Source organism: Pleuronectes platessa, chromosome 10 (genome assembly GCF_947347685.1).
Source record: "Pleuronectes platessa chromosome 10, fPlePla1.1, whole genome shotgun sequence".
Lineage (NCBI taxonomy): Eukaryota > Metazoa > Chordata > Actinopteri > Pleuronectiformes > Pleuronectidae > Pleuronectes > Pleuronectes platessa.
In genome coordinates, this window is record NC_070635.1 from 26,621,143 (window position 1) to 26,641,418 (window position 20,276).

Genomic DNA, 20,276 nt, shown 5'->3' on the forward strand with positions numbered 1-20,276 from the left:
TGTTATGAAGAGTGATTAGATGAATTGCAATTAGTTGCAAAGTTCCTCTTTGCCACGAAAATGAACTTATCCCAAAAAAACATTTCCACTGCATTTCATCCCTGCCAAAGAAGGACCAGCTGACATCATGTCAGTACTTCTCTTGTTAACACAGGTGATAGTGTTGACAAGGAAAAGAGTGGAGATCACTCTGTCATGCTGATTGAGACAAAATAGCAGACTGGAAGCTTTAAAATATGGAGGACCATACATGACTTAAGTAAAAATAAATAAATAAATAAATGTATAAATAAATACATAAATAAATAAATAAAAAATGAAAAATAAATAAATGAATACAGAAATAAATAAATAAATACGTTAATAACAACATAAATTTCTAAATAAATGTCTTAAATATATTTGCACATTTATTTATTTATTCCCCGATTTATTTTTCGATTTCAGTGTCCTTATGCTAATGAGAAAGGCGGGCCTAACCGCATCTCATGCAGGATTGGTCAAAGGAGTGTAATGATCCAGCCCTACTAATTCTGCCTCTCAATGCTGACTGGTGTCCAGTAGCTGTTTGCAGCGAGGGTTAGTTAAGGTTATTTTTTATTGGGATGATTTAGGTGTCAGTAGTGCTGACTGTGAGCGTCACGTCTGGTGTTGTACTGAGCACAAGGAGACAGCAGAGAGGAGAGGGAAACAGAAACTCCACCTGCAGTTTCTGCTCTGCCCATGAAGCAGCTGATTTCTGAGCAGATGTGACCAGAGAAACTCTGTGTTTCCACTGTTCTACAAAGTCACTAACCGGCTGCTTCACGGTGACGAGCTCAGATCTCACTGCTTGTGTCTCTGAGCGAGTGTGTGGCTTTGGGGGGCGCGGAGCCCCGGGGCCTGTGTGTGTGTGTGTGTGTGTGTAGCTCAGTTGACCAATCCTGCTCGAGACTGCGGTTAGGCCCGCCTTTCTCATTAGCATAAGGACACTGAAATCGAAAAATAAATAAATCAGGGATTAAATAAAAGTTGGAATAAATTTTGAAATAAATAAATGTGGAAATAAATGCAGAATTAAATTTATTTCCATGCTATTCACATCGAAAAAACAACACACCTGTAAGCCATTTTATTTAGTGGCTTTATTGTGGAAGGTTGATGTGTAGTTCCAGATATAAGCAGGGTGTTGGTTAGGACTCTTGTTTTGAAGGGGGGTTCTAACGGAAGGTGGTGTTGTCGAGAGAGAAGTTTTGAGGTGTGAAGGAAAATAAACGGGTCTGATGTCCTGATTCAATAACCATCTCTTGTGTCATTTTTCGGCTGAGGCCTCCTGACAGTATAAGACAGGGGTCGGCAACCTTTACTATCGAAAGAGCCATTTTATCCCCTCTTCCCCCATGTGTAGGCCTACTTTGAAATAAATTAAACACAGATCTATGCTTTTTTTGCTCATCTCCATCTGGACACTTTTCAGCAGATGCTATGTGCTCGCTCTGGAAATGACTTTAAACATTACATTTTTTATGTTTGCCAATTCCTCGCCACATATCAAGCATAAAGGTAAGCCAGCATCGTTGGGGAGTGAAAGCAGAATTAACCTCTCTATTTTCCTCCCAGACTTTTCTTTTTCGGGATTTATCCATGGTTAGTTTACCGAGGCCGTGAGTCGGACAATATAGATTAGCGACCTGCAGGGAAGAGCGCCGGGCTGTAGACGTAATAGGATGTGACGCATATTTTAGCTGACGAAATATTAAAACAAAACGTGAGAGCAGGTCAGACTGGAGGCGGAAACATAAACTGAAGCTCGGTACAAACCAACTGCAGCTTCTGCTCTGATCAAGAAGCTGCAGCGCTGATCTCTGAGCAGCTGTGACCAGAGAAACTCTGTGTTTTCACTGTTTCCGGTGTTAAGAACAAACAAGCTCTGATCTCACTGTGTCTCTGAGCGAGTGCTCACAAATTGTGGTATATTATTAGTGTAATGCTGCTTATGCTTCAACTCTGTCAGAAAACAGTAAAAAAAAAATTGTGTGTACTGTGTTGTCAGCTTTATAGAGATTATGTAAGTCACTCTTGATAATTATGCACAACATTGATTTATCTCATTTACAAAATTTGCAGCATAATGCCAAGAAAAGAGAGACTCCAAAAGCAGAAGGACAGGGATCTGCAGCAATTTTTTATTTTTGTTAACAAACTAACTCAAATTGATAATTTGAGTTAGTTTGTTAACAAAAATAAATATATAATCTGAAAATATCCTACTGTGTTTTTTATTTATTTATTATTATAATTTTTATTTCATAAATAGTTTTGGCGATGGGTGCCCTTTTTTGGGGGTTTGAGCACCTGCCCCCCAAAATGTCTGTGCACGTGCCTGTATATCAGTCTATCTGAGAAGAAATAGCTGACTTGTCTGATGAGTTGCAACTGCTACTTTCCAGTTTTGTTTTCCTTTCCTTGGCTATTTTTGACACATAGTCCTGTGATCCCATTCGATAAAACATTAAAGATATACAGTATAATAAATATAACTTGACATATTCCCATCTAAAGTTTTAGACTTAGTTTTAGTCATAAGTGTCACTTAAAACATTAGTTGCGTACTACTGGTCTGCTGATCAGCTAATGAAGGTGACCCTCACAAATGGCATTACAACCAAACATTCTCGAGAACACTCATGTCTATTTGTATGCTTACCCACAGTCCGGTGCAGGGCACCAGCGGCAGTCAGGGTCAGCCACAAGCCATCTCCTCAGCATGAACTCCTCATATTTCTCCATGAGAGCCCGATCACTCAATATCATGCGGATGTCGTGCGGGTTGAAGCGCTCTGAGCACTCTGGGCAGCTGATGTTGACCCGTGACTCTGAGATTTCAATGCGCAGGTACTGGCGCAGGCAGTCAATGCAGGACCGATGGTGACAGGTCATGATGTCAGGGAAGTTCTCCCTTGAATGACGCAGAAGGCACAGCGGGCACTCCAGTAGCTCTGCCGCCACCCCGACCCCTCCCCTTGAGGTGGAGGAAGAGGAGGAGGTAGAGGAAGAAGGCCCTGAGGCAGATGAGGTGGTAGTAGCAGCAGCAGCAGAGGCAGAGGCAGCTCCGGTCCCAGCCACATAGAAGAAGGCGGAGTTCTTGTCATTACACATCTCAGAGTGGATGCTCTCGATGCTGGCGATGCCACCCACCCCTCCAAGGCTACTAGGTCCAGGTTGCTGGAGCTCTCGGGACCTTTGGCGCCCTGATTTGGGCTCCCATCCTCGTGGTCTGAAAAGAGACGTCAAAGAGAGGCGCCTCTTCTTGGGGGCCTTTTTCACAGAGGGCAGGGAGATGGAGGAAGAAGTGGAGTGCAGGTCCCGGTCTGAACCCATCACCCCACCACTACCACCACTCAGCGGCTGGTGCTTCTGCAGGGTCATTTCTCCTGAGGGAGGGGAAGGATGTGCCAGTGGGGAGCCAGGGTTAGGTAACCTGTCCCTCACATGTCCACGGAAGTCTGGGAAAGGGATGGGGATTGGGGAAGGGGTAAGGTGGTGGATGAGGGAGGAGGAAGATTGGCCAGGGTGGGGAGATAGGGCTCCAGAGGGCCCGTCTGTGTTTAAGACATGGTGGCTTCGCCTTATCAACCTCGTGGTCACATCTAATAGCCGGATTTTGGCGGAGGGGTGGGGGTCACCTGTTGTGAAACTAATGCAACAGAACCTGGAGAGAGGAAGACAAGCAAAGTGTGAACAAAATATTTGTATATATCATATAGATTTTAATAATTCAGTCATAGTATGATTGTGTGAACAGAAATAAGATGCAATTACTTTGTTGGACACATGGGCATTCTTCAAAGTTAAAATTAAGCTATATTCAAAGTGTCAAAACAAATCAATATTTTATATCTGGACACTAAGGAGAGAAGAGGAATTATCAATCCTTCTGTTGTTGGCAGGCAGTAGGTATACCACTGTGTCAAGAAAAGTCTTTAGCTGAGGAGTATAAAACAATTAATTATGAACATTTAATTTTGACTATATAAAGCATCATCTTAATTGAATTTTGATAACCAATGGTCATCAGGAGTAGTGATCATCTTGTGACAAGTTTATGATGCAAGATCTAAAATAAATATTATTGTATGTTAATGTCATTGATACTTGTATGCATTTATTTCTCTGATAAATGCTATCCAATCCTCAGTTACAATAAACACTGCGGTTTTCAAACAAAGTTTTAGACACTTGGCTCCTTCAGTATCACAGCTGTCAGGGTACAGGTTTGCATATCAGTAAAAAAGGTGAGATGAGGACAAAGTGTCAACAACATTTGACAGAATTGATGCATACAAAGCGATCTGACTGCAAGATCAACAGTGACAAGGCCAAGGCCCAGACTCTTTTCTGCTGATAATGGCAAAAAATAGAGCATTGCAGAGTTAAAGCTGTTTTTTTTAATGGTTTCTGATTCACCAGCAATTCAGGAAGTCACAGCAGAAATCACAATTTCAAAGACAGATGAGGTTAACCATATTAGGTTGAAGAGCAATAAAAAGCATGTGCTAACTTTAATACCTGTCTCTCAAGAATTTAAGTAAAGCTAATTGATCACACTATCAGTTGAATAAAGAGCAACATACATTGTTTGTTAAGGGGGATGTTTGCAAAAATGACTAACTGTACATACAACTCTGCAGCAACAATTAAGTGAACTGTAATCCAGATGCAAATTTACAACATCTTTATTTCATATTAACTATAATTGAAATTATCATAAATTATATAATAAAAAGGGGTCAATATTAGAGGGTGTATACTCTACCCAAGCCTAACGTTTGTGTATGGTTCAGTCACATGAGCCCACAAACATTTGACTTCTCTGTTGAAACAATCTACCCATAGCCTATTCACAACAATACCTTTTTAAGGTCATTTACACACTTCACACTTTGCAATCAGGATAAACCATCAAGCTGTATCCATTGTAACAATAACAGTGTGACAGGTTTAACAGCTAACATTACTTGCATTAACTGCATAGTGCTGAAGTGGGATTCGGAAAAAAAGTGCATGTCGAGTATAGGCAAGTCTTGGTTACAAATCTCTGACCTAGGTCAGGTTCAGACACAAATATGTGTGATAGATCAAGGATAGTTGGGTAGAAATGGAAATATAAGATAATACAAAGAAACCTATGGCAAAGGACACTGCTCCAAAAATTTAAGGGAACACTTAATCGTCACAGTATAACACCAAGTCAGGTAGACTTCAGGGATATCAGTCTGTCCATTTAAGAAGGACTAGTGATCGTGAATCAATTTCATCTGCTTTGGTGCAAATGAAAGTGACAACAGGTGCTTAAACCAGATAACCCCCAAAAAGGGAACAGTTTTATATGTGGTGACCACAGACGATTGTTTCTCTTCTTATCCTTCCAGACTGATTCTTCTCTAGTTTTGTGTTCTGTGAGTGTCCCTGTCACTACTGGTATTCATGAGGCTGTACCTGCAACCCAATCAGGTTGCACAGGTAGTCCAGCTGCTCCAGGATGGCATATCCATGCGTACAGTGCCAAGAAGGTTTGCTGCGTCTCCCATCACAGTCTCAAGAGCATGGAGGAGATACCAGGACACCGGCCATTACAAAAGGAGAACTGGACTGGGCCTTAAAAGGGCATCGACCAAGCAGCAGGACCGGTATCGGTCTTTTGCCTTATGAGGAACAGGAGGACTACTGCTGGAGGTCAGTTACTGACATTTAGTTTCTGACCAAACTGTCAGAAACAGACTCCATGAGGGTGGCATGAGGAACAGACGTCCTCTGGTTGGACCTGTTCCCAGCCCAGCACCATGCAGCTTGATTGATTTGTTATCACCTGCATTTATGCATAACAATTATGGTCAGGTCTTCGTCTAACGGTCATCAATCTGATATATCTCATAATAATTAACAATGATAATAATAATAACATATACTTGCCATCCTCAAAGGGAAAATGTATCTCTAATGAATTTATCAATGTGTATCTGTATAAATCTGTACAGCTGTCTGTAAGGTGAAAATCTGTAGAAATTGAGTGGGTGTAACAACCTTAAAAATCCAAGTAAATCTGAGACAAAGTTAGGGCTGCATGACATTAGGAAAACATGAGATGTTGAATACTGACGATTATATGACAGCTGCTAAAACCTTTATCTTGATGATGTTTTCCTCTACACTTGACATCTATTGCACTTATGTCCGTCCTGGGAGAGGGATCCCTCACATGTGGCTCTCTCTGAGGTTTCTACTTATTTTAACCCCGTTAAAAAGGATTTTTAATCGTTTTTCCTTACTCTTGTTGAGGGTTAAGGACAGAGGATGTCACACCATGTTAAAGCCCTATGAGACAAATTGTGATTTGTGAATATGGGCTATACAAATAAATTTTGATTGATTGATTGATTTATCTTAACCTTTAATTTAATTACACCATTTCTGAGGTTTCAAGTATAACTAAGGTATTTCCTTGTATAAAAGTAGTCCTGTGTACTTAAATAGATACCAGTCCTATACAGTATAAAGCTGTTCATCTTCCGCTCCTGCAAATATTTCAAAATAAAACTCTTTTAAAAACAAATTAATGAATTCAGTCAACATAAATGCTGGAGTGCTCTTATTCTGAAAATGTTGGAAGCGTTGCCACCATTTATGTTTGTGACATATTCGACAGCAACATTGAAACTTTTGACTTTTGTCACTCTAGCATGAAAACAAACAAACAAGAAAACGCTCAATAAACTACAATTTTATTGAGCATGGAAATAATGAGTGTAAATGAGTCTGTATGTCTGACATTTCATGTTGATGAAGCTAAAACCCGGGATTAGCTTGCACACTACTGGTAGTCTCCAAAACTAAATAGGCCCTCTACCACGACAAATTTATCACCAAAAATCTAGAGCCTGACATATTTAACAGTTGGCTAATTATAATTGATTAGATGGCTTTCAGAGACATTTTACATTATTGTAATTTCTGCCGACATGTGATCAGGACTGGGCAATATTGAAAAAAATCGTATCAATATTTTTTTTCATATCAGTCAATAAATAAATAAAATCCCTATTTTTGTCATTTCTGCTTCAGATGGTGAATAAAATTACGGTTTTACGTGTCTTTGCAGGAACATGCTTGAGACACAATTTGCAGTACACTCTACTCTGCTTCTTGTCGGAATTTAAATAGTAGTAGTAACACTAACGAATACTCTGACCCTTCTAAGGGTCTAAACTAAGTATGCATTGCAAGGCATTATTCCACAACAAAAAATAACCCAGCCTGAACTCACAATTTCCCTTTTACAGTCCCATACAAAATCTCTTCAAAATATAATTTGTGCAAAAGCATGTTCCATTTAAGTAAAAGGAAAATATAAATCTGTCTAGCAACTTAATAAATAAAAACCAAAGTAAAATTCAGGTTACTTTCTGGAGGAACAGCAAAACACTGTGTTAATGAAAACTGTCAACGATATAAAATTATACATTTGCATTATGTTAATATTTTACCTAAAAAAAATATGTTTTCTTCATTCAGGTTTTCTTCTGATATTGGTATCAGCATCGGCCACCCCAAAAACACATACGTCAGGCTTTTGAAAAATTAAGTATATGACATCAGTATTTGTATTAGTTTTCACTAACAATTTAAAGCTGTCGATCAGCACCTTTGGCTAGTAGGGGTAGGGAAAAGAGAAGACAACCCTGTGCGACTCAGCAGTGCAGGAGAATGCTTGTTATTTCACTGAGTTAATAGATGAGGGAATTAGGGCTAACACTTACGACTATTTTCTATCAATTAATCTGTCGATTATTTTAGCGATTAGTCGATAAATCTAAACGATTAATTTTCCTCCAAAAAAATCAATTTAACCATTTCATTTAAAAGCTCCTCCTAGCCACCCCCCTTGTTAAACCTTTGTGCGGTTCACATGGGCTGCGGTTCACATGGGCTGCGATGCACCGCTCCGATGGTTTCGGCGTCGAGTCTGTCGAGTTCACTTAATAATGTGGGTGAGACAGACTTTGTACTAATGTTGACATCTTTATTCAGGTCCTCACTTCTGTGTCTGATCCCGCCCCCCACATTCATTGCCTCATCCTATTGGTCCACAACATACCAACATAGGGGCTTCCTATTAGCTAAACTTACATGTTTCCTGGCGAGCGTTTCGCGCCAGGTGTAAACCCGCCGTTACGTAGTGATATTGAAGAACATTTGTTATAACGAATTGTTTAGAAATCGAAAAGGTAAATTCATAATTTATGTGTCGACATGTCGGTCTAAAATATTGATGTCGACGAATTTTCAGCGTCGACGTCATCGATGACGTTGACTAATCGCGGCAGCCCTAGAGGGAATATATAAGGTTTAAAGTTAGCCAGCACAGACTCACTAGTCAAAAGTGTGTTTTTCTGTGTGCACTGTTACATGTGAGTGAGGCAAGGAAATCCAAAACAGACTGAAAGGTTTCTATTAGGTACCGTCTGGCATGGTATCATGAAATTAGTTAACCTACTGTATTTCACATAGTTTTAAGTAACACATACAGCCGTGGCCAAAAGTTTTGAGAATGGCATAAATCTTCATTTTCACAAAGTCTGCTGCCTCAGTTTTTATGATGGCAATTTACATATACTCCAGAATGTTATGAAGAGTGATCAGATGAATTGTAATTAATTGCAAAGTCCCTCTTTGCCATGAAAATTTACTTTATCTCCAAAAAAACATTTCCACTGCATTTCAGCCCTGCCACAAAAGGACCAGCTGACAACATGTCAGTGATTCTCTTGTTAACACAGGGTTGAGTGTTGACCGGGACAAGTCTAGAGATCACTCTGTCATGCCGATTAAGACAGAATTGCAGACTGGAAGTTTTAAACTGAGGGTGGTGCTTGAAATCATTGTTCTTCCTCTGTTAACCATGGTTACCTGCAAGGAAACATGTGCAGTCTTCATTGTTTTGCACAAAAAGGGCTTCTCAGGCAAGGATATTGCTGCTAGTAAGATTGCACCTAAATCTACCATTTATCGGATCATCACGAACTTCAAGGAGAGCGGTTCCAATGTTGTGAACCCTAACCCTAACCTTGCCATAAGGCAAAAGTGATAACTAAGTGGCTCAGGGAACAAAACATCAACATTTTGGGTCCATGGCCAGGAAACGCCCCAGACCTTAATCCCACTGAGAACTTGTGGTCAATACTCAAGAGGCGGGTGGACAAAAAAATACCCACAAATTCTGACAAACTCCAAGCATTGATTATGCAAGAATGAGTCAGGATGCGGCCCAGACGTTAATTGACAGTATGCCAGGTTGAATTGCAGAGGTCTTGAAAAAGAAGGGTCAACACTAGTGATGCACCGATTTATCGGCCGAACATCGGTAGCGGCCGATATTCGCCTAGTTTACTGATATCGGCTTATCGGTAATAAACTTGACTTTCACCGATATCATTGGCCGATGTTCATATTTGTGGTAAAACCGCTGGGCACGTGCCGCGGCTGGGGGAGCAGTCGCTCCATCGCCCTCCTCTCCGCGCCGCCGGAGGCTCAGTGTGCGGCACCGGGAGGTACTCATCCGGTGGCGCCTCACGGCGTCGCTGGTGCGGGGGCTTTCTTTCTCTTGGACCGCGGGCCTAGTCCATCGCCGGCGCGGAAGGCGGGCCGTTGGAGGGGACTGGGTACGCGGTCAGCCGCGGCCACTCTGGACGCGTGTCGGGCCCTTCTCGCGGATCACCTTAGCTACGGCGACCGCTGGGGGAACCCTCTGTTCGCGCGGGGGGGCACCCTGCGGTGCGCTTCGGCTGGCGCCTAGCAGCTGACTGAGAACTGGTGCGGACCAGGGGAATCCGACTGTTTGATTAAAACAAGCATCGCGAAGGCCCACGGTGGGTGTTGACACGATGTGATTTCTGCCCGACACTAAAAACAGGTAAAACTGAGGAGGGCTTGTTAAGTTATCTTGACTCACGCAGTGTAACTTGGCGTAAAAAGTATGAGCGTAGCGTCTGTTTAAGTACTTTATTCTCATGTGCATCGGCTTTATTCATCCGTCTCATGCACAGGTAACAAGGGAATTGACAACATACGTCATACACACAGAAGCCGTAACACATCTAATAAACGGGCAATACTCCTACCGTAAATCAATGAGAACAGCGTTCTCTATAATGATACTTTAACAGGGCTGTTTTAGACAGGGTAAAAAGGTGCCGTTTTAAATTATCCTTGTGGTATTTTGACCAAAATATGTTACAGTCATTTCAATAAGATCCCAAGGAACCATTTCAACTTGCGGTAAAATGGGTATAATATGTCTCTGTTAAATAAAGTTTAGTTAAATCAAAGATTGTTTCATAAATCTGATTCAATTTGTGCTCATTAAAAGACAAGAGTGATGAAGGGCTGAACATTTTTTAAATAGTGCTTTTTAAATAATGATTTAATTCTTTTTCTGGCACAAAAGGGTGAATGAATAACAACAAAAAGAAAATAAACAAATATCGGTATCGGCTATCGGCCAGATTGTTATTTTAAATATCGGTATCGGCCAAGAATTTCCAATATCGGTGCATCCCAAGTCAATACTGCAAATATTGACTCTTTGCATGAACTCAATGTAATTGTCAATACAATATTTTGACACTTATGAAATGCCTGTAATTATACTTCAGTATACCATAGTAACATCCTACAAAAAGATATAAAAACACTGAAGCAACACACTTTCTGAAAACCAATACTTGTGTCATTCTCAAATCTATTGGCCACGGCTGTACACAAGTAGTGCAAATAAAGGAAATTGATACAGAAGGTGATATAGATGCAACTAGGAATAAACAAGACACAATAGACCGAAAGACGGACTGATAGATGAAAAGATATACAGACAGGGAGACAACAGTGATGAAAGGCACACAGACAACTGTGACCAGTGAAACATGCAGCAGCTCAGCCAGTGTAGTCAGTCAGTCAGTATCACTTCAGCTGAATTCCTGACCTGCCTGTCTCCTGTGTAATGTTGCCTCTATGCACATTCCTGGGCCTCTATGGGGCTGGGGACAGCCACTGCATCATGTGCAGACAGAGGACATCTGTCTGGCAGGGAAACTGATCAGCTAATGACTTTTATTGGGTGAAACACTCCCGTCCTGCTCACCAAAGTGTGAAGCAAGCAGAAACCTTTGTGCTAGTGTGGTCAGTGAAGACTTTCAAAACGTATCAGTATTATTAAATTAATATGTCCTCTTTTTCATGGAAAAAAATGTCAGTATTCAAAGTAGAAGAAAAATATATAAAATCTATATTTCAAACAATCAAAAACTTGGCCATGCAGTATGTTTTGCATCTGATCCTTAAAAATGCTAAGAATTAAAAACAGTGAAAACATCAGTGCTAGCAGGGAAACAATGCTGTACAAAGAGAGACACGGCAGGCCAATAGTGGGAAGAAAAGGAAAAGTTTCCAACCCCAACAATGCCAGTACAGTCTCCAAATGCCCCCTCCTCCCAGACTTCCCCTCTTTCCTCCCTCGCTTCAATCAAGAAGGGAGGAAATGAGGTAAGTTTCCTAGCATTTCTGCTCAGCAGAGAGAGCCAACAGCTCAGGAAAAGGGTGTGAAAACTAATGAAAGGAACTGATAAATTTCCCCCGGTGACACTGAAAAAAAGAGACAAATAAATCATTTAAGTATGTAACAGAAGGTTCGGTGATAAAATGAAAATGAGCACATGAGCATTGTTAACCAGTAGAAATGTTGTATTATTGGCTCTTTTCAAAAGACCAACTTAACTGTGCTACGCTAAAACACAAGCATCTGTCACTTGAATAGTGTAATCCGAGCTGTGACCACACTGTATTTGGTAGGTTAGGGGGTATGTCAAAAAATATTATCGCAAAGATAGTGACCAATATCATTTATTAACAGTAAATATTTGATACAACTGAGGCATAAACATATTTGTTACAACACAAGAGTACATACAATGTGGTATGGTGAGTAAAGATTTGTTTTTAGCATTAAGAACTTCTACATGGTACCTATTCATTTAAAGGGTGTAGAATTCCCATAAAATACAATATTTGTTATTGTTCTAAATATTAATTAATATATTTGTATCAATAATTCAACACCTCTGTAATTAAATGGGTAAAATATGTATGGCCATTCGATTCATGTAAGCCTGTGTTGAGCAGTTAGACGACAAGTTAGTAGTGGTGGCAAATTATACCTGCAGTTAACCACTTTCATCGGATGATTCCATGCTTATAAGAATAAGGTTTTATTGCCCATTAGGTTTACACATACAAGGAATTTGCCTTGGTATGTATGTGCTGACCATAATTATAAAATATTGAAAATATATAACAGATTACTACAAATTTTAAAAAAAAAAAAATTGTATGCACTGCAAGTAGGGCTGCTCGATTATTGAAAAAAAATCATAATCACGATTATTTTGGACAATATCGAAATCACGATTATTCAAACGATTATTAATATGTGCCCTTATTCTGAAGTCTATGCTTTATTCCTTAAATGACTGGACCGGAAGAATCAGTCACTTCCGGTTCCGGTAAATGTAAATGTCCCCATCTGCCCCCCCACTACAAGCACACAGACAGAGAAGGGTGGGGGATGGCTATGAGGACCATCATCATTTACCCCCGAACCCCTACATTGAACGGGTTACATACAACAACAAGCGGAGAATCGCGGCCCGGTGTGAACAGCCAGGCGGCTGCGCGCTGGAGAATGGACGCGGCAGGGCCACTACATTGTGTGGTGCTGCTGCCCGTCAGATTCTTCAAATCCGAAGTGTTCCCATTCAAGATAACCTTTCTACCCTTTTTGTCGATCAGACGGGGCTGCCCTCCCTCTGCCCTTTTCCACTCGCGCTATTTTGTAAATACCGCCGATCACCACACACACAACTCGCCTCCTTTACTTCACGGCTGCTTGAGAGTGAGGGCCAGTCAGCTGGGCCGCGTTGAATGCTTTCGGCGAAGGACTGAATTGCGCATGCAATTTTTTGAAATAATAATTTCAAATCGCTATTTTCTAACAAAGCTCCACAAAAACTGCTGTTTTCTATTTATACCTGCAGCTTCTACCGGGCGACACACACTCACAGAAGCAACGATTCGGGTTAGCCTCCGAGAGCATTGTTTCTCCACACCGGACCCGAAATGGGATCTCCCCCCCACCTCCCAGTCCGATGCTTCCCGGGTGGGGTGCCACATATCCCTGCAATACTGCTGTAAATACGTGCACAAAGAACCATTCCAGAAAGTGCTGCAACTTTAAACACAAACTAGCAGCAAGCTAGCGTTAGCTCCCCACAAACAGCTGTTTTCTATTTATACCTGCAGCTTCTACCGGGGCGTTAGCTCGCTGCTGCTACTCGTAAACAGACTGTAGAGTAGACTGACTGTGAAGTCAATTCTGGTCGTAATCCCATTCGACTCACTCTAGCGTATAGTTTCTGACATAGAGGAACCACAACAAATCGCGGGAGATGACTTTTTGGGACGGTAGACATGCCAGATACCCAAATTAACATGTAGAAGCACTACAAAAGTGGAATTTTCATAATATGTCCCCTTTAAATGTCTGACGGGTAGCAGCAGCGAGCTAGAGCTAACCGGGCTCCACCGGCCCAGTTAGCTCGCGAGCTAACGCTAGCCGGGAGGAGCCGGGCTAGCGTTAGCTCCCTACATGGGCATGGTGTGACTATGATGTTTATTTCGGTCGTAATCCCATTCGACCCACTCTAGCGTATCGTTTTTGGCATAGAGGAACCACAACAAATCGCGGGAGTTGTTTATTTCCAGAGTTTTTGGGACTGTAGACATGCCAGATACCCAAATTAACGTGTAGAAGCACTACAAAAGTGTAATTTTCATAATATGTCCCCTTTAATACAACTTAGAAACACCTTAAGAAATTGTCCTTCCTCAGAGGGTCGCTAAACATAAACCTTTTTCTACGAGAAGTCCTCGTCATCAGTAGCCTGGATGCCAGACGAACTTAGCCCCGCCCACAACATTTTTAGGTCGGGCGGTTCGGTCTGGAGTCGCTCCGTTGGGAAAAAAATATGCCTGACCGGGCCAATCAGATTGTCAGGGCGGGCTTTATATGATGATTGACAGATGATCAACGGTAACGTAATCAGCCACGTCATCAAAGTGCCCTTGGGTTGAATTCGTTTTCAACAAACATGCCTGCCGCTGGCGAGCTGAGATGTGTAGATGCTGCCATTGAGTCTGTTTTAGAAGACATCGACAGCGCATTCATTTTGAAAGAGGAACACAGAACGTGGAGGCGACGCCAAAGCACCGCGCTAATCCCTATCGCCCCGGCGCTTGGCTGTTCACAACGGACACTTAAGCGACGCTGAACCGCCGGGCAGCGCTAATAATATCACCCGTTGTTCCAGTAGATCGCTGCACGGCTTTGTGCCAGTCACACCGGAGGCTGAAGCACCGGTGTGACTGGCCCAAGGCTGCCTCGCAGTGCTTCAGCCTCCGGTGTGACCGGCACAAAGTTTTAACATGGGAGTGGATGGGAGCCAGCTGTTATTTAAGGCTTGGCGCTGCGCTGAAGCGTCCGGTGTGAACCCAGCGTTAGTAAATAACTCACAATGCGTTGCTTAGCATACGTCACATACTACGTTGCTCTGATTGGTTGTAGGTAGGGCTGGGCGATATGGAAACGATATGTTTTTCCATATTGATCGATCTCAATTCTTATCACGATATGTAGTTTTTGCAGATGCTGCCAGTGTGAGGGGCATCCTGAAGCTTGAAGAAACAAGAGATTCACTGAAACTTTACAATAAAGTTTATTAACATTAAAAAAAATGAATATGCCTTCCAATAATGAGCACAAAATGTATTTGTGAAGGTCTTCATGCTTCCAATGATCAAGAGAGCATCAGGGCCCATAAGTAGCAAAAGAAAATTCAGAGCAGCGCTCTTAGCTCATACAGTCTTATATGCTTAGTTAGGGTGACCATATTTTCATTTGGGAAAACCAGGACACCTTGTCGGGGGGGGGGGGGGGGGGGGTTGAAGGTGGGTTGAAGGTGGGGCGGGGGGGGGGGGGGCTGGGGGGTGGGCGGTCATGTGGAGGATGCTGCTGCTTTAATAGTATTTTATTATTATTCAATTATACCGGTATATTATATTATATAGATAGAACAAGATATTTACAGTTGGTTTATTAAAATAGCTTTTCAGTAAAAGTCAATAACAATAACTCCAATAATGACTGAATCGGGGAGGGTCTTTTTGAGCAATGCACTAGTGCAGTCCATGGATCTGTAACTGTTGTGGTGTTTCACTGTGTGAAATGACCATGCAGCCTCCGCTGCATTCACTGCATCCTCGTTCCCTGGTCTGAGAAAGTACTGTGTGATCGAGCTAGCACTACCCTCGCCTCGGACAGCTGTTTTGTGCTTCTCGGTGTCCAGGTGGATTTTCAGATCTCTTGCACCTCCATTGGACACCGAGACATATGTGCCTGCTTTGCACACTGTGCACAAGGCTTCCCATTTGTCTCGACCCGGTCTGAAAGCCGGGAAACTCTTTAGTAATTCGTCGGTAAACGAGCACTTGCGCTTCGGCATGTTGCTTGCGTATGACTGACAGTCACGTTGTCTACGTTCTGATTAATAGGGCTGACAGCATAGGGGCGGGGATTAGGCTACGTCGCACGCAGCGCCGTGGGCAGTGCCCTAGTGCATGTAAATGTAATGGTCCAAAGAAGGTAATTTTAAAAACCAGGACATTTCCTCACTTTCTAAAAATAACCCGGGACACCCGGGACAGGTCGTGAAATACGGACATGTCCCGGGAAATACGGACGTATGGTCACCCTAGCTTAGTGCAAACTAAGTGACTGGTCCCTTTTCACTATATATAGCATTTTTTGATTTTGTAAACAACTTAAAAAAAACAAGTAAACATGTTGGTCAGACCCTCTGACACATTCAAGTGCTAAACTGTGAGCTCGTACCTGGGGTCTAACACTTTGATCAGTTTCCTGAAGCCGTCCCTCTCCACTGTGCTCAGGGGCATCATATCTTTAGCTAAGCAATAAGTATTAGCGCTCGTTATATTTTTGCCCCGCTTCGATTGTTTTTAATATGGGGCAATGGCTGCAAAACACGACTGGATGGACTGTTGTTTTGCTAACAGAACAGAATCGCTCCCGTTAGCGATGCTTAGCGATGCTAACGGGAGACGTAGTGGTCTTGCCTGTCTCTTTGTTTGGTGTCGTGCAAACTTGAGCCTGCAGAGTCAAACTCTCTGTGTAATCACTGGGATAGTGCCGTCTCAGGTGATTGAAAAGGTTTGTGGTGTTTCCCGTCCTGGCTGGTACCGACCCCCGGCATATTTTGCAGACCGGCTTCGTCTGCTCCTCGCCATTTTTGCCGTATCCAAACCACGTCCACACACCTGACGTCGCGTTACCCTTTTTTTCGACAATGTCTTCGGTTTCGGGTGATGTAGTGATGTCGCTTTCACATTCGGCATTATTTTCGCTGTCCCCGACTTCAGTTTCACTCCTTTTTTCTCCTTTTTCCAACTTCGTTCTCTCTCTCTCGCAACTGCAGCTACTCTCACGATGGGAAGTGGGCGTGTCGTGTCCTACCTGCAGACGGCAGCCGGCAGACTCCGACACTGTTGTTGCGCTTACTTTTGCCACGTGAGATCGAATACATGTCACAAGGAGATAATCGAAATCGATCAAAATTTTATCGCGATCCCGAATCGAGATCAAAAAATCGCAAGCTGGGCCACATAGGAAGGACCCGGAAAGTCAGCAGATGTCTCTGACCAGATACAGTTACATGATAAATCTAACGTACATATATTGATTTGTTTGTAGCATTCATCACAATATCCAAACTGACCACCACTTAATGATTATATTTGTGTTTATAATTGTGCAAATTCTTTCTTCTATATTCAGTTCCTCATGACTCAGCTTGTTTCCGACAGACAAAGATTCTGACACCGGACATTTAAAAAATGTGGTCTTCACAAAACAGAAATTAACATGCATGTTAAGTTGCATATAGAGTGAAGAGAAGTGACATCCGATTACAGATGGCAACAGGGATTGTGCGAAATACACAGTGGCAATCCGAGGGTTGTACTGAAGTACCCCCCACCCCTAGATCGTAATCTTAACCCCACCCCTCAAAAAGAAAATAAATAAATAGAACAACAACATCAATAGTGCTGATTCTATTTTGAGTATTCTGACGCTCTCCAAACAAATGCACTAAGCCTTGAGTGGGAAAAACTCTGTCTTTATAGCTTTAACAGTATCTGGTTGTCCCTGGTGTCTTAGTGAAAAGGAGAGGTGCATATTTGGCACCATTTTGGATTCGAACTGAAAGCCAAAAGGGAACATGGCAATTTTAATGAGGCAATATGCAAACTGTCTGATGAAAGTTTCAGCATCTGGCGGTACCGCTTCCAATCTAAACACACACCTTCAAGTGCACCTCAAGAGTGAGACTGCATGCTTTACGCATACTGACCCGACACATGTCTTCTCTTGTAAAATGTCTGATGTAATTGTTTGTGTTTTTTTTAGAAGTTTAAAACCTGCTCATCATGTCATCCCAAACTATGAGATTGGTGCCTAAACATCCACGATGCATAAATGCATGTCCTAATCAATGACAGCAACCTGTATTAGCTAGGCCACCACCACCTAGCTTAATAGCTATGTTTAACATAAAGCAAGAAAGGGAGGTCACACACAGGTCCTGACACACACACACACACACACACACACACACACACACACACACACACACACACACACACACACACACACACACACACACACACACACACACACACACACACACACACACACACACACACACACACACACACACACACACACACACACACACACACACACACACACACACACGTTGCAATTCTGGCCTGATGACCTCTCTTTGGAAGAACACACAGGTCTGGAAAACATGTTGCTAAACCTAGATGGGCCTCTTCCCAAACATTGATGACCCTGGAGGCTAACCCCTAGCACTCGTATCATAATACAAGTGCTAGAATAATTGAATTTGGGGACTCTCATTAGAATTTGACATTAGAAATATGTAGTGCTGAGCTAGTGTTTAACTTGAAATTAATAAGACTCACTAAGGTGCCTGTAAAAGTTTTTAAAAAACATTAGTTAAGCACATTTTAGTGACCAAACTAAAATACCACTATCTTTGTGACATATTTATTTGTTTTTGTTATATTGAGATAAAAAGGTTATTATTTAGAGAAATTTTCAGATATAGAACAAAATCTTATGTAAAATATATTGATCTATGGTTAATAATTCATTGAATTAAAATTTGAGATTCAGTCTACTAAACAAAACTCAAGAAATAAGTGTTAACATTCTACTGAATTTTTTTCCCCTACTATCACCACATCAGCTGTCCTACGCATGTTGAGAACACAATCGATTATGTTTTAACTCCTTTCCCGGATGAATACAAGGCCCTCCCTCCAGCCCCTTTTGACAAATCAGATCATGTCTCTGTTCTGCTGCTGCCTTCCTATAGGAAAAAACTCAAACATGAAAGACCGGTGACTTGTACCATTCAGCGGTGGTTCGACCAATCAGACTGGCTCTACGTGACTGCTTCAGCACTACAGAGTAGTGTGTGTTCCAAAGCAACAACATTAACACACACACAGACATCTTTTACATAAACAAATGCATCAATGACCTCACAACCTGTTCCAGAGACTCCCGTCCAGAAAAAGGTTCCGGGCTATCAGGACTAAAACCTTGCGTCACCTGAACAGTTTTTTCCCCATGGCAGTGGGGCTCACAAACAAGCCCCCTGCATCACACAGACTCTGCTGACCCCCCCCCGCACAAAATGTATATCTCTATATTATTGGCATTATCACCAATCTTTGCACCTTAGAACCGCACGAAACTCTCTTCCTGTATATATTGTTGTTCAATATTGTTGTTGTTTTTAAATTGTTGTTTGTATATTGTTGTTTGTAGAGTGCACCAACCACACCAAGGCAATTTCCTGTATGTGCAAATATACATGGCAATAAAAATAATTCTGATTCTGATTCTGAGGATTACTGTATGGACATTCCCAAACCAGAAACCCTGGATTAATGGTAACATCCATGCCAAGCTTAAAGCACAGAACGACGCCTACAACTCAGGTGATCTGGAGGAGTAAAGGAAGTCCAGGCATGGGCTATTAGCAGTGGTAAGAGACAGTACAGGGACAAAGCGGAGTCCCACTACCAGGGCTCCAACACGACAAACGTGTGCTGGACTAAAAACTATCACAGACTACAAATGAAGGCCAGCAGTGCTGAGTAGGGTTGGGTAGAGTGTGTGTGTGTTTTGTATTTATTTAAGTAGAGTGTCAACTTTTGATAACAGTTCATATATTATTCAAAGTTTTATGTTAAAAAGTGTTTTGTATTTATTTATATATAATAAATAAAAAAAGCCTTTCTTAAATGTCGTCAAGCGTCGTTTTGTGCACCTTTTTTTTTTTACAGTATAGGTTCAGGACCGGTATCGGAAAAAAAGAAAAAAAACGATACCCATCCTAGTGCTGAGGTGGTGTCTGCATCTCTTCCAGATGAACTGAACACCTTTTATGCTCGCTGTATAAGAATAAACCCCAAACCCTCTGACTGAAGACTACCGCCTGGTAGCAGTCACCTCCACCATCATGAAGTGATTTGCGCAGTTAATCAAATCCTTAATCACCCCCTGACTCACTTGACCAACTTCAGTTTGCCTACAGGCCAAATAGGTCCACTGCAAATGCCCTCTCCCACCTGGACCAGAAGAACACATATGTGAGAATGCTGTTCATTGACTAAAATTCAGCATTTAAGGCCATCTTGAATCTTTTCACCAAGTTTAGAGACCCTGGGCTTAACACCACCCTCTATGATGGATCCTGAACTTCCTGATGGGGAGAGCCCAGGCTGTTCGGATAGGCAACACCACATCCTCCACTCTGTCTCTAAACATTGGCGCCCCCCCAGGGCCGCGTGCTTAGTCCTCTCCTGTACTTCCTGTTCACGCATTACTAGGTGGCCACCCACAGCTCCAATATCATCAAATTTGCTGATGACACTACGTCATAGGCCTGATATCAGGCGACGATGAGATGGCCTACAGAGAGGAGGTCAGAGCCCTGACATCTGTGAGTTTCTGA

The 20,276-nt window shown here is 42.1% G+C and overlaps 1 protein-coding gene across 1 annotated transcript in view; it reads right to left on the reverse strand.

Moving 5' to 3' along the window:
- Window positions 1-20,276, reverse strand: part of LOC128448955 (E3 ubiquitin-protein ligase RNF19A) — a 36,754-nt gene that overhangs the window by 11,875 nt on the left and 4,603 nt on the right. The window contains exon 2 of the mRNA XM_053431851.1: window positions 2,687-3,691. Coding sequence (XP_053287826.1) covers window positions 2,687-3,408 — 722 coding nt within the window. The 5' untranslated portion in view covers window positions 3,409-3,691. The remainder of the gene's footprint in view (window positions 1-2,686; window positions 3,692-20,276) is intronic.